The 15,717-nt window shown below is 36.2% G+C and overlaps 3 protein-coding genes across 3 annotated transcripts; 2 read left to right on the top strand and 1 right to left on the bottom strand.

Moving 5' to 3' along the window:
• Window positions 1–6,355: 6,355 nt before the first annotated feature.
• Window positions 6,356–9,321, top strand: LOC114195962 (pectinesterase-like). Its single transcript, XM_028086416.1, has 2 exons — window positions 6,356–7,532; window positions 8,382–9,321. Exons 1-2 carry the CDS (start codon window positions 6,479–6,481, stop codon window positions 9,071–9,073), a joined length of 1,746 nt encoding a protein of 581 aa, XP_027942217.1. The 5' UTR covers window positions 6,356–6,478; the 3' UTR covers window positions 9,074–9,321.
• A 112-nt stretch (window positions 9,322–9,433) lies between these two features.
• Window positions 9,434–12,885, bottom strand: LOC114195964. The gene is made up of 4 exons (XM_028086417.1): window positions 11,926–12,885; window positions 10,878–11,364; window positions 10,699–10,780; window positions 9,434–9,789 (listed from the first exon to the last, which is right to left on the bottom strand). The coding sequence occupies exons 1-4, from the start codon at window positions 12,275–12,277 to the stop codon at window positions 9,565–9,567; spliced, it is 1,146 nt and encodes a 381-aa protein (XP_027942218.1). The 5' UTR covers window positions 12,278–12,885; the 3' UTR covers window positions 9,434–9,564.
• Window positions 12,886–14,316: 1,431 nt separating this feature from the next.
• On the top strand, window positions 14,317–15,223 carry LOC114162575. The gene is made up of 3 exons (XM_028046505.1): window positions 14,317–14,570; window positions 14,670–14,794; window positions 14,883–15,223. Exons 1-3 carry the CDS (start codon window positions 14,397–14,399, stop codon window positions 15,022–15,024), a joined length of 441 nt encoding a protein of 146 aa, XP_027902306.1. The 5' UTR covers window positions 14,317–14,396; the 3' UTR covers window positions 15,025–15,223.
• The last annotated feature ends 494 nt before the right edge of the window (window positions 15,224–15,717 follow it).

Genomic DNA, 15,717 nt, shown 5'->3' with positions numbered 1-15,717 from the left:
AAAATATTATCATATTTGTTAGTTTTATAATATTTTTGCAATGCTAATATACTAATAAACTTGAATGAAATTTTAATTATTAAAACTAAGTTTTTACGTTATATTTTATATTTTTGTGTAAAATTTTCTCGTTCAAATAATCATAATTTAGGAAAATATTTAAATATGAAATTATTAAAATGTTTGGAAGCGATAAATTAATTAAATTTAAAAAAAATTATAGAATATTTGAGACTTTTAAAGAACAGAAATATTTTTAAGAAATAATTTCCACTGAAATATTAAATCGAAAAAAATGTTTAAAATGTTTATGGTGTGATTATTTGAATTTGAAAGTGTTAACCTATTTTTTCTTTTGGTAAATTGAGACAATTAAAGGTTATAAATTTCCTAACAACCGAAAACTATTTAATATCTCATCAATATCATATTTGATGTTTAGATAGCAAGTAATCTGCGCTTAAAAAACAAATTAAACTCTTAGTTTTATCTCAATTAAATCTTTTAATTTAGTTTCATATTCAATCTGATATTTTATTTTTAAAAGTTTTCGGTTTAATCATTTGAGTATTTATAACGATTTAATTTGGTCATTTTCATCTTATTCATTAATTTATTATTGGAAAATGATATTTTAACCCACTTTTTTTGACCAACTTTTAACCCATTGTTCTAATCACCATTAGATCATCTTTTTTTATTCTTTTTAGTGATGTGATGTGATGATCTAATGATGATTGAAGTGGTGGGTTAAAAGTGGGTCAAAAAAAGTGGGTTAAAGTATCATTGTCCTTTATTATTTTACAAGTGGGTGAGCTTGTGTTGTGTGTACTTTAAAAAAAATGCTAAATAACACTGATTTAAAAAATTATTAAAATCATACATGACAATTTCTGTTTTATTTTTCTAGATAATGCAATTTAAAAGTAAAAAAAAATATTTTTGAATTATGAAAACTAAAAGTAATCTCTCTTTATATTGTATTATTCAGAAGTCATTTTTAAAATACTTTTGAATCATAAAATCGGAAAGCAAAACGGATTTTTTAATTATACAACCCAAAAATAAAAAATGGCATAAATTAAAAAATACTTAAAAGTTGAATAATCTAAAAAAAAAAAATCCTTAACGTCATCAACTTTCGAAAATTAATTTATCTTTTCCTTAACCTCATTAATTTAACTGCATTTAAAAAATTTATTATGTTCAGGTATACGATTTGAAGTTAAAATATTTATTATAATTTTAGTTTTGTCATAAACTTAATTAGGTTTAAATCTGAACATACAGACAGACTAATATAATCAATATATAGACACAGTCATCTAATGTTCATTGCTACACTCATTTAATGTTCATTGTTACACTCATCTAATCAAAAAATGGGAAGAACTGCTTAGTAAGTATTAATAGACTTGTATAATATGTTTATAAACAAGCTCTTATAATATATATTGAAACTGATTTAAAAAGTGTATGGACAAACTCGTATAATGTGTGTTGAACTTGTTTAATTAGTATATGAACATACTCATCTAACATATATTGTAAGATTCATCTAATTAGTGAATAAGCATACTTGTCTAATTATATTAATATACTCATACAGTCTGTGTATGAAAAAACTTGTCTAATGTATATTGTTAGACTTGTTTAATTAATACATGAATGATTTGTCTAATGTGTATTGTTAGACTTATCTGATCAATTTATTGACAACTCGCTTAATCAAAATATTCCGAAACTCATATAATCAACGTATGGAATGACTCATCTAATGTATTTTTGTTATAATTTTCTAATTAATGTATCTATAATCTCGTATAATGTGTATTATTAAACTTGTGTAATATTTTTTGTTATACTCGTTTAAATAAGTGTATGGAAATACTTATATGATGTGTATTCTCAAACTCGTCTAAATGCATTGACTTATAATATGTATTACTAGACTTGTCTTATAAGTATATGGACACACTCGTATAATGTGTACTACTAGACTCGTCTAATCAATGTATATTTAAACCTAATGTGTATTGCAGAACTCGTCTAATTAGTGAGTGAACAAACTCATATAATGTTCATTAATATACTTGTCTAATATGTGTACCAAAAGACTTGTCTAACATATTTTGCTAAACTCATTTTATTAGTTTTTGACAAATTAGTCTAGTGTTTGCTCGTGTAATGAGTGTATGGACATCTAATAGACTTCATCTAATAAATGTATGAAATAAGTCATCTAATGATTTTTGTTAAACTCGTTTAATTAGGGTATAGACAAAGTTGTCTAATCAATGTTTATTCAGACTTGTCTAAAATGTATTGCAAGACTCGTCCATGTAGTAAATGGACATACTCATATTTATTAATAAACTCTAATTTGTGTATAGATAGACTTGTCTAATATAATATAAAGTCATCTTATCATTGTATGTTATTGGTGGACTCGTCTAATTAGTGTTTGAGCAAACTCCTATTCATAGACTAGTGCAATTAATGCATGAGATATGTTGTTTAATGTTTTTTCATATACTTGTCTACTGATTGTATGAACAAACTCATTAAATGTGTATTGTTAGTGTAACACCCCAATTAATTAAAGAGTGTAATTAAAGGAAGCGTCACATAATTATAATATAACAGCGCAGTTCTAGAGTTTAAGCGTAAGACCTTACAAGATAAGGCACACCACGATGCCACAAGAGATAAAAGAGTAACATAAAAGTCTACTAGGATACTAGTATATAAAGACTAACGAATACATAGGCCATAGCCTTCAAGATATCTCAAGAACACTAAGCGGTAGAGTCGCCTCCTCCCTGATGACCACGATGATCCCTCGCATCTACTCCCATCAATAAATTGATGATCATCGCAAAGATAGAACATGACATACAAGGCAACCAAGAAGAAAAGGGTAAGCTAGAGCCAATCAACATATTCATCACACCGTCAATTATATTTCATCATCTCATACCCATATAACAACCAATCATGTTAAGACTCTTCAATCAATACACTATGACTCGACTCGACTCATCCGGATACGTATAACTTAGTCGGATTCAGCGGATGCTTGCGCTTGTGGTGGATACCTCTGCTCGACCCTAAGCTGCTCGATCCTGAGCCATATGTTACAAGTGTTGCGATGAATCAAATCTCCCTCACCACAAGGTTAGCCCTTAATGGATTTCAGGCCTCCTGCTACCCTCACCACAGGAGTCAGTCCGCTCTAGGTGAGACTAACTGGCTCCTCAGAGTGTCAGGATGCAACCTTACCTTGAATCCTTACCTAGTTATATAGATGGGGCACCACCATGGACACCCACTAACAGGGGTCATGGGATTACGTCCCGACCACTGAAGCACGACCCTGGGAATCTCACCTAGAGATCCCAAGGACTTACGCACTGACACGGACCAAGCTTTCTAAAATCAATCAAACAGATTCGGCATGCTTACACATAATATACTTTTACATATACATCTCGTACAATTTCTCGCTGTTCACGTCTTTCGTATTCCCCACCAAATCTTACCAACTCGTTATTCTCGAGCCCAGAATATGGAGCTCTGTCTCATACCATTACCATGTCACATTGATGCCAACCCTTTCATATCTCATGTTGAACTCATACCAACTCGTCATTTCAATTTCGTGAATCATCTCATACAATCATCATGCTCACATCACGTTAAAGCCCACAAATCATAACTCATACATCACCTCATTCACAAAGGCCATCCAGTTCATAAACTTAAAAGAATACTCATACAAGCATGTTATCCACTTTTGAAACCAAAGAAAATATCAATTCCCACAACCTTCTCGCCCAGCATCTCGCTCAGGCAGAAGGGTCTCGCCCAGGCGAGGAGGACTCTCGCTCAGGCGAGCTCCCTTCGCCTAGGCGAGAGCTCGACCTCCAGAATTAGAACCCCTGCGCGCGTTCTCGCTTAGGCGAGATCCTCCTTGCCTAAGCGAGACACTCGCTCGCCCAAAAGTGCAGTAGGTCGCCTGGGCGACCCTTCGTGGAGAAATACACTTGCGAGTCCCTGTTAATCTCGCCTAGGCGAAGCAGGCTCGCTTGGGCGAGTTTAACAGACTTCGCCACTGTTCCTCGCCGCTATCAACACAGTTCATGCTCAAACACCACACAAATCATGCCATACAATCACAACCACATATAAGCACAAAAACATCACAGAGCACTACCAAACCACTATCATTTCACTAGACAAAAGAGTTCTAGCTTCCCTTACCTGGAATAAGCTAGCAAACGACCCAACACGCCTTCGATACCGAACGCACGAGCACAACAACTCAAGGAGCGAACGAAGAACTGAAAAGGCAGCGAAACAGAAGCACGATATGGGTTACTTGGGACCCTAGCTGTGAAATGAACGAAAGGAACAATGGAGACGGAAAAGGCTAGCACAGTACTTACATGGAGTAGAGCACAGCTTCGAGCTAGTTTAAAGATGGCGAAAAACCTAACCCTAGCAGAGCTCTTTGTGAGAGGGAGAAAGGGTTGACGGCTGTTGCGTTTCTGTGAGAGTGAAAGTGAGAGTGGAATTAGGGCAGACCTTAGGACCTTATACGCTGGGCCGGCCTTAGGCCCACTTACAAGGGTGGCCCACTAACTTTAGGGCAGAAAAGTTAACAGATTTTAAATGGGCCTTACAGTTAGACTTATTTAATCAGTGCATCGACAAACTCACTTAATATTTTTTGTTATTTTTGTTTAATCAATGAATGGTATGACCCTTCTAATTTTTTTATTATACTCGTCTAATTAGTATATAGACAAATTCGTCTAATGTATATTGCTAAACTTGTCCGATGTTTTGTGTTATACTAATCTAATGGTGTATGGACATATTAGTCTAACATGTATTGCAAAATCCGTTTAATATTTTTTGTTATATTCGTTTAATTAATGAACAAAATTAGTCTAACATGTATTGCAAAATCCGTTTAATATTTTTGTTATATTCGTTTGATTAATGAACAAAATACCTTGTCTAATGTGTTTTGCTATAATCGTCTAATTAGTATATGAATAGACTCACCTAATGTATATTGCTAAACTTCCTAATTTTTTTATACCCATTTAATTAATGTCTATTATTAAGCTCATTTTTTTTCTCTATCATCTAGTGTGTGTTTCTAGACTCATCTAATAAATGTATGATTTTAGACTCATATAATGACAATATAAATATATCAATGAAATATTTCAAGACAAAATAATTATAAATAAAAACTAAAAAATAAAATGAATGGATAAAAAAATCTTCCATGCACATATAACAAAATAAATATAAATACAAAAAAAATTAAAAATGTTAAATGATTAAACTAACTTTTAAAACACAAAAAAAAAAGATAATAAAATAAAATTTGAAGTATTTTATTTTCTTATATTATAATAAATTATTTAATAGTATTTATCATTATTTAAGAATAAAATAATATATATTCTGATAAAATATATCAACTAATGAATTACGTGCGGGTTTAAACTTTGCAGGAAAACTTACCTTCGAAAATTAAAGTTGAAGTAAAAGACTCTTGTTTGTTTTCATGAGATATCTTTAACAAAAGTTTCTTGCAGATTTCAAATTCCTAACTATTTATAGTCTAGGAACAAATTCTGTAGGGATTAAAATCCACAAAATTATATTTCAAAAAACAAAAATACTGATATGCTTATAGTACCATCACATCACATTCTTACACCAACACGTATTCAGGTTCATGATACGTTGAAGCCTCCAGCATAAAAAAACAGTATATGATGGTTTTAGAAGTATGACACAAAAACCTTGCACATATATAGTTCTTGCTAATCATAGTTAAATAACAGAAGCAGCAAAACATATAATAAGTTGAATACTTGGCTTTTGGTTCCTCTAACTCTGTTTTGTTGTCCTTCTCATAACACTAAGTCACAAGTTAACAGTACAAAAATTAACTTAAGACAGCTCAAACACAAGTTTGCCTTTGACACTAGTAAAGTAAAATTAGCATCTAAATTGAATGGTGGACATCAAACATGAACCTTAAATTTGATTTGTTTAAATGTAACATAAGTTTAGAAACTAGGCATAGATAACATAGTTGCTAACTGTATGATAGTGAATACTGCATGTTACCACTTTGACTGGGAATAAGGGTGTATAACTAGGGGCATAAAACAATTTTGAAAATTTACGAATTATCGGGGTGAAGACAAAAGAGGCTAAGAACTTGAATTTATGCAGTATAAATTTATTTTTAGAACCCCACAGGCCACAACAAACCAAAATGGGACCAGCTATCATTAACTTCCTCTGCTGTTCTGTCATGTGCAAGCTTCTCAAAGAGGCCACACACACTCCTATCATTTCTCAGCCTCTCCAAAACAAAACCACTCTTCACTTATTATCTCTTACGTTACTTTCCTTTCCTCAGAGTGGTTGAAAACTGGAATCCATGACCAACCAAATCAAAAAAGCTCTTCCCGCTATTTCGGATGCCCTCACCAAGACCAAGACCAAGACCAAACTCCTGTTGGCTCTCGGTGCCACTCTCCTTGTCGCGCTCGCCGTCGTCGCCGGAGTCAGCTCTCGCAAGAACTCCGGCGACAATGCCTCCTCCTCCACTTCGTCGCATGCCATCATCAAAAGCGCCTGCAGCAGCACCTTGTACCCGGAGCTGTGCCTCTCAAGCATAGCCTCCGAACCCGGCCTGGCCGACAAAGTTTCCAGCCACAAGAACGTGATAGAGCAGTCGCTGAACATAACCGCTGGAATCGTTGAGCGGAATTACTTCACCGTGCAGAAGCTCTTAAACGAAAAGGGCCTGACCAAGAGGCAGAAAACGGCCCTCCACGATTGCTTGGAAACCATTGACGAAACCCTGGACGAGCTCCACAAGGCCATAGATGAACTCAAAGACTACCCCTCCAAGAAGCCTCTGTCGCACCACGCCGATGATCTCAAAACTCTCATCAGTTCTGCCATAACCAACCAAGAGACTTGCCTCGACGGCTTCTCTCACGACCTGGCTGACAAAAAACTGAGGGAGCATCTCCAGGCAGGCCAAGTGCACGCGGAGCACTTGTGCAGCAACGCATTGGCCATGACAAAGAACCTCACTGACACCGACATGGCCATGGCCATGCACAACGACGACAAAAACGAGCACAGGAAAACCATGGAGGACCCCCATGAAATCATGTGGCCCCGCTGGATTTCCGCCGCCGACCGCCGCCTTCTGCAGACGGGTACGGTCAATCCTGACGTGGTGGTGGCCGCGGACGGCAGCGGGAACTTCAGGACGGTGTCGGCTGCCGTGGCTGCGGCTCCAGAGAGGAGTAGCAAGAGATACGTGATCAGGATCAAAGCGGGTGTGTACAGAGAGAACGTGGATGTGCCGAAGAAGAAGACTAACATAATGTTCCTTGGGGATGGCAGAACCAACACCATCATCACAGCTAGTAGAAACGTGGTAGACGGCAGCACCACCTTCAATTCTGCCACAGTTGGTCAGTTCCTTAATTACTCTTCTTTGTTTTAGTTCCCGCTTTTCTAACATGCTAAACTCATCCACATTAAGATGTCAAAGACAAAAGGTACATGCTTCAACTCTGGTTCAGTGCTTACCTTCAGACACTATTACTATTATTATTATTATTATTATCCAAATCGCTCCACTTTCTTTTTCTCGCATACTAACATCTCCCAATGTCCTCTCAATCATATTGTGCTTGGTCTCCCAAACGACTGCTTAACTTTGTTTTGAACATTGCTAAAATAATGATTATTTTAAAGATACCAACTTTTCTATTCAAAAGCTAAACGTGCCTCTTTCCATTAGTAAAAAGTGTCTATATCAAGTTGAAATGAGTGTGATTATTAATGTAGAAAGGAAAATTAAAAAGAGAGATAGAAGATACTGTAGATATGTTTGTCAGAAGATGATCCAGTTTCCAACGTACCACGACACAAATAAACAGTCTGTCCCACCAATTAAGCATGGATCTTGGAAGTGAGAAGATGAAGTCGGTCTTCTTTGTCTTGTACTGCATCATTATTACTCAGCTAATTTAGGTGTGACTTTAAAGTTTTACGATCGTTGACAATACCTCCAACAATGACAACCATAATTTTGAAAACAGTTTGAGAAAAGTAGACATGGTGACTAGTCTCTTCATTTGATTCAATTTTACAATCATTGACAATATCTCTAACGATCACACAATGACTTGAATTTAACCATTATTTTTTGAAGAAAAACGTAGCTTCATTTGATTCAGTCTTAAAATTCAACTTAAAATACTTGCACTATAAATGAACAGAGAGATATTTAACAAGAGTTTGGTTTGAAAGTGCAGCCGTGGTGGGTGAAGGTTTCTTGGCAAGAGACATAACCTTCCAAAACACAGCTGGTCCCTCGAAGCACCAAGCGGTTGCACTCAGAGTTGGTGCTGACCTATCAGCATTCTACAGGTGCGACTTTCTTGCATACCAAGACACCCTTTACGTCCACAGCAACCGCCAATTCTTTATCAGCTGCTACATAGCAGGCTCCGTCGACTTCATCTTCGGCAACTCTGCGGCTGTAATCCAGAACTCCGACATCCACGCTAGGCGTCCCAATCGTGGGCAGAAGAACATGGTGACCGCTCAGGGCCGCGTTGACCCCAACCAAAACACCGGCATTGTAATTCAGAAAAGCAGGATTGGTGCAACCAAAGACCTTGAATCTGTGAAGAGCAGCTTCCCCACGTTTCTCGGGAGGCCATGGAAGGAGTATTCTCGTACTGTCATCATGCAGTCAACCATAAGTGACGTCATTGACCCTGCTGGCTGGCACGAGTGGAATGGCAACTTTGCTTTGAACACGTTGTTCTACGGGGAGTATCAGAACACTGGGCCTGGTGCTGCAACCTCAAGGAGGGTCACTTGGAGAGGGTTTAAGGTCATCACCAGTGCTGCTGAGGCTCAGCGCTTCACTCCTGCCAATTTCATTGCAGGTTCAAGCTGGTTGTCCTCTACTGGCTTCCCATTCTCTCTTGGCCTCTAGTTTTTCATCTCTGTCCTCTTCACTTTCACTCTTTCTTGTTCCATTGTCACCTCCTAAATATAGTTTGGTTCAGTTGAGGACAGGTCAGAGAGATGAAAATAATGAGTAAGTGAGTGCGATCTCAATCAACTCAAGCTTCCCTCTCCTATGCTTGTATCAATAAGTAGTAATTGTAAGTTGAATTTTGAATTTGTACCTGAGTCTCCTCTCTATTTATCATTAAATGCAAATTTTCATCCTAAGAGGAACACTGTGGCTGGTTAAGAAGATATTACACAGTCTATACTAGTTGGGTAAGATATTTTCTTATCCACACACACTCTTAAATTGTTCAACACGATTCAATTTTGAAAAGTAGTTGACGTATTATTACCTCTGGTTATCACAGTCATTAATTGAAGACGAGGAAAATATTTAGTGAAACGATAGGGAAACAAATATTTTCAGGAGTAAACTCCATGCAAGGACAAGGGATCAATGTTATATTATGTTTAGTGATGATTGTTATTGCAGGGGAAGCAACCACATGTATTGTGACCTAAGACTAGAGGGTTACATTGGTTCTTAATCTTTTGTGCTTGTTCAGCGGTCTTCTTGATTTGCTCCAAGTGCTGCTGTCTGGCTGCTGCTTTCCACTCCTCAGCTTTTCTGTGAACCACTGCCATCTTCTTCATCAACTTCTCTTCCAAGGTTGATCTCATCTTTTGAACTTTCACCTAAACAATTGTTTCAACAACATTCCTTAGTTTCTTTGCTTCATAACCTTGTTTGAATTTAAGAAATTGCTAGGTAATGTGTATAATATATTTCATACACGTTTAAGTATATAACACACCGCCCTACATGTACTCAATTAATTGGACAAGAATCCTGAGAACTATTTAGGCTTTATAAACGAGTTGAATAGTGCTACTTTTGCAACCGGTCACTCAAACTCTCCCATAAATCGTTAAACAGAAGAATGAAGAGAACGAAAAGTGACCGACCTTGAGAAAGAAAGAGTGTGTTGTTTTGAAGCGAATAAAAAGAAACTGTATATTTTTCTGTTTCCCCCCTCCCACATTCTTCGCACGATACACTCACTACAAGTCAATCACACTGTAGCCTTTAGTCTGTCCAAACAAATTATCGACATGTTCTAAAAAATATATAATATTCACATCCGTTTTATATTCAAGTTGAACAGCAATGAAGAGAATATATCAAGGGCAACAGCTACGACTACTATGCACAGTATTTTGTCAAAGGAATCATTTTGGGTTACTATTATGGACATATAAATTGGTCAACATCTTGCTGCATGCCAAAAACAAAAAACGTCGGAAGGATGATTTGTACATGCGTATAAGCTTACTATTATTTCAGATGCAAAAAACATGAACAAGAAAATGGAGTAGCCGAGATTTGATAAATTACAGTCATGACTTGTGCCGAAGGCCTGAAACTATTTTATTTTAGGAGAATAAGAGACTTGAGCTTAAGTGATTTGGTCAACTATACCCAGTGAAGAGCTAAGAATAACTTTGTATGGAAAACTTTTACCGATGGTTTCCACAGGCATTGTTGTTGAATACAAGCCATTATAAATAATCATAATTCATCAGAAAATATCAGCAACTAAGTACCTCAAGCTTCTTTGATTGGGCTTCTGCTTTAGCACTATGGAGGTCTAACCAAGCTTGAATTTTGGCTTCTTCTCTCTGATACCTGCAGCACATATTACAATTTAGTCCTTCTCAACAGGCATACACTGATACAACACCAGACGAAACTCCAATAGCTGACTACTACAAGGATTATTAACCTGAGACAAGACTTGGTCTTTTCCTCTTGTTCCCACGTAGCAGCCCTGCAGTCTGAATCAGCTTTCTGGCTAGCATTATGTCTCAAGCTCTTTGATATTTCCTCTTCCTCCTCTTCTCTTGAGCTCCAGTGTGATGTGACCGAATTATACTGTGTTCCTACTTGCAGTTTAGCAAAATGACACTCCTCCAGCCGAATAAGGTCAATGGTGCAGGTTTTGTTATTGTGGTTTGCGGAGGACAATGGTCCCGACTTACTTGCAGGAGTGTTATGGCGAGCAGGAGATGAACTCTTGAATGGGGTGTGGCATCTTGAAGCTGTGCAACTTCCAAGAGGCGTCATCTCCGTCCCAACATCCTTACGAACCACTTCCTTGCAAGCATCTTTCACTGCCTCCCCAGCTGGGTCTCCAAACAAAAGCCCTTCTTCAGTTGCCTCTGAATATTGCAGATTTGGGAAAATGGGCACAGTGCTGTCTGTAAACTTATCTGCATTGCAAATGAAATTTCACTGTTTGTCAAGGAGTTGCTTAATTTATATGAACTTGAACTCAATCATATCATTTAATAGCAAAAGGATGAGTTTTTTATTTTTATTTTTTATCAGTATGTTTGTAGTGAGAGTATCAGCTTCTTTGGAAGTTGCATTGCAAGTGTAGACTGCAAGTTACCATCATTCTTTACAGCAACCGGCTCCTAGGTTAGTAAATTGACTTGCAGCCACAAAACCCAGCCAGTCTAAGATCTATTAAAGACAAAAAAAAAGAGTCTTTTAACCTATATTTGGAAGATTTCAAAATTCAAAAATTCATAGAGAAAATAACATTTGAAAGGAAATGTCCAGATAAAAAAAAAAAAAAACATGAAATGTAACTTCAAACTACAGTCATTCTGAAACAAGTTTTATCCAAGATTATTATTGTAGAATGCGGATAAGCAGAAGTTTGAGAGTAGTAAAGAGAAAGGAGAAGAGAGACAGGATAATGATGATGATGATGATGAGCATAAAAACAAAAGCGCAAAGTTGGGAAGTAACGATGGTGATAGCACCTTTTAGCACAGTGTGAGTGGAGCAAGAGATCCCATTAGAAGCATGGGGTGTGTCAAGGTGGTCCAAAGACGCAGAGCCTTGAAAGTTGGCAGAGTCAGGGTGCACCTTTATGTTAGAAGGCTCAGAGAGCTTTATAGTGTGAGGTGGGGAGTGGTGGGAGCTGATGAGCCATTTCTCTGCATCGTCCCATTTGGAAGGGAAGCTCTTTCTTGAAAATTTGCCAACACTGTTGAAGCTGAAAATGGGTCTGCCCGGGGTAGAGGGAGCCTCTAGCCTCCTGTGAGTGATAGAGCTGCTTCCATCTCTGGTGGCAGAAACCTCTCTGCTATCTGAGTTACCATTGTTTGGCATTGGAAAGGAGTTGAGTTAAAAAAAAAAAACTCAGATTGAGCTTGCAGATTAAGTGGAGCTGTGTGTGGTTCTGGTTGTAGCATTAGCATACAAATTCATGGGCCTGTATTAAGATGAGCTTATTGGGGTAACTGAGTGGAGAAAAAGAGGGTGTGGCTACTAGTCTAGTCTAGTGGCACTAGTGCCTAAGGCTATGTGTGTTGTCTGAGCTTGGGTTATGCCAAAAATAAAACAGTGGCACATGAGAAAGTGAGTGGAGAGTCAGATAGAGTAACAGAAGAGGAGCAGCACGCTGAACTGAATAAGGAAAAGGCACTGTTGAGTTGACTGGATGGATCGGAAGCATGAGTGTGGAAGATGACGAAGTAGTGCTACTGCTGCTCACCCACTGCTTCATCAAAAGAAGAGGGAGCTTCGGGACCTGCATACCAAATCCTTTTACCAACAAACAACATCAGAATTCGCCTCTGTCATGCACTGTTACCTCACTCAGCGTGCACGGTTAACTTTCCCTAATGCTACATCAAATTCAACACACCAACAAATTACCTTACAACCATTATTATGTAAGTGATATAACGTGATAGAATGATACTAATAGACAGAAATAGTAGAGATTCTATTGAGTTGAGGTTACTTGATATGTGTGATTGTTTATATATATATTATCTTCACTGTCTATTACATGTCATTTAGTATTATTGGTTATTTTCTGGTTTTTTATGTTTTAACACCCACTTACATTATCTTTATGGTGTGAATGCTAATGCAACATACTTTTACTCTGTGGAAGAAATTTCTAATATATTCGTATACAGGGATTGAATGACATTGGTTACTTTGTTTGATACAAACAAAATATTGGGTCTTATCAAGGATTAACAGAATAATAACGTGATGTAGACTTTAATATGAGAAATTGTCGTTACCGTATCTTAGTAGGTTAAGGTGACACATGTTGTAACTTTGAATAGAGAAAAACTATTTATACGAATAATACTGTATTTTCAAAAATAAACTAATTGGTTTTGATGTTTAAATATATATATATATATATATATTGAAAATTTAGTAAAAAAAAGAAAAAAAATAATAGAGAATTTGCACTCTTGCATCCAGATTGTGGTGAAGTTAAGAACCCAACACAATTTATGTTTCTCATATGAGTCCACAAAACATTATCTTTCAATTTGTTTGTGTTTAATTTTTTTAAAAATAACTTACATATTGATTGTTTATTTTTCCTTCAAATTTACAGAATTCTCTATTTTATTTTGAACATTAATTTTTACAAGAGCCTGTTACAAACAAGTCATCAAGGAAATAACAATGAAGGTACGATCAACTAAAAATATATATATATATATATATATATATATATATATATATATATATATACTAGAAAATAAGAGAATATATGTGAACAAAAGAAAACTAAAATAACAGTAAACAACTAAGATGAATAACCCCGGTGAATATAATAAATGTATTGCAATTTCAAATGTATTGCAATTTATAATTATTTTTAATTTGATGCAATTTCGACAAAGTTAGAAATTGAACGAGTGAAGTGGTTTGATGTGACGTGACGTTGGTCCTCCGTAATTATAGTTGGTGAAATCATGGTTGAAGATCGTAGCTTAAAGTTTTGAAAATTTTCTTCAATTAGAAAGAGTCTTCATTAAAACCATGATAACTTACTTGAAAGCCCATGTGGTCTTACAGTGAGTGACGTGTTGATATAAGAGATTATGTATATTATTGTGTGAAGTGTTATTTATGGAGCAAAAGATTGATTGATTCCATAGTGAAATGGTGAATGGACGAAGCAACAAAATGATAAGAGAGAAGCACTATGAAGCATGATGAAACCTGAACTGTGACTCGGAGTTCACCGGCAACCAAGGTCCTACATTACTATTTATATTACAACATTTTATCATGATAAGACACAGCCCACCAATAATTCAATTCATAACATTTTTTTAATAATATTTTAACCGATGCTTACCATTAATAAAAAACTAATTAATTAAAGGATGAGATCATTGCGTTACTATATAGGCAGGGCCTATCCCTCACCACTTTTATTCTTCTTCTTCTGGGACAAATCACATTCATGGCTGCTACCTCTGTTTCCCCAATTCAAATCCCAATTCACAGATATGGATCATTTCTCATCTGCCCAAACAAAAAATTCATGTCCAAACCAACCTATGTCCCACTCAAAAGGGCAACATCATCATCATCATCATCATCGATAGTGAGGATCACAGCATCCATGAAGAACAAGGTTTAATGTTTTTATGTTTTTATGTTTGATGTTTACCCTTGTCTTAGCAGAAGGAAACAGATGTTGTTTTAATTAATGTGTATTTATTCGGCTAAACAGGTTTATGAAGATCGTTCTGAGGGCATAGTGTGCTACCAAGATGAGCGAGGGGAAATCATTTGCGAAGGGTATGATGAAGGGCCCTGTTTTCAAAGAATTCCAGAACTCACCAACAATCATCCAAGGTATATATATATATACCCAGTAATTAAATCACATCACACCTTTTCTTACTCCAATTTTTACTACTTCTAATATCCATGGCTTCACCAGAGAGGCTCAAATCACCAATCTTCTTCTTCGACAAAGTTGGCTTCAGATAATGAAAGGAGAGAAGAACTCCAACGATGGTGGTGTTGAAGAAGGGCGTGTGAGAAAGGACTTCAACTGTAATGGTTTTAACTCACTCTGCTAATTCATTACCTTATTCGATCTCATCTTTTCAGACTCGGAGATCTTAGCACCATATATATAATATATAGACTGTGTATGTATGAAAAAAAAAGGCATGAAGATCAGAAAGGAAAAAGATGTTAGAGAGGGTTTTGTTCCTCTTGCTGCCACTTGTAACTTTTAAGGCTTCATAATGGGAATGCCACCTTTACTTAATTGCATCTCCTTTTCGTTTAGATTATTAGTTCATATTTTGTCTCTATGTCCTTGTATTCTAAAAGAACAACTTCGCTGTCTGATGATAAAGACAATTTCTGAAAAGCAGAAGAAGCCATGTTTCAGTGATGCTCTTCTAGCTACTAATTAAATAAAACACACTTTCACTTATCTTCACACTCTCACCCCCATAATAAGGATAAGATAAGCACATCGATGCCTAGAATTTTATCACTATTCACCCTGCAGAAATTAGATACGTTATAAACAATTTTTTTTATCACATTGTTTGTTATTAGTTTAAGTGTGATATGAAGAGTGTATGATTAACAGATAGATATAAGATGTGAGTTGAGTTGGGAGAGGATGGGTTGACAAGGGTAGTGGAGCCCAAAATATATCTCTTGGATCTCTCTCATTTAGCATAGATAAGGGATTTTCAAAGTCAAAGATAAATAGTGGTTGATGATGAGGAGAATTTGAATCATTTGCTTGCATG

Source organism: Vigna unguiculata, chromosome 9 (assembly GCF_004118075.2).
Source record: "Vigna unguiculata cultivar IT97K-499-35 chromosome 9, ASM411807v1, whole genome shotgun sequence".
NCBI classification, from domain to species: Eukaryota; Viridiplantae; Streptophyta; class Magnoliopsida; order Fabales; family Fabaceae; genus Vigna; species Vigna unguiculata.
The sequence above is the reverse complement of the archived record's forward strand: the minus strand, read 5'-3'. Positions and strand labels throughout refer to the sequence as shown.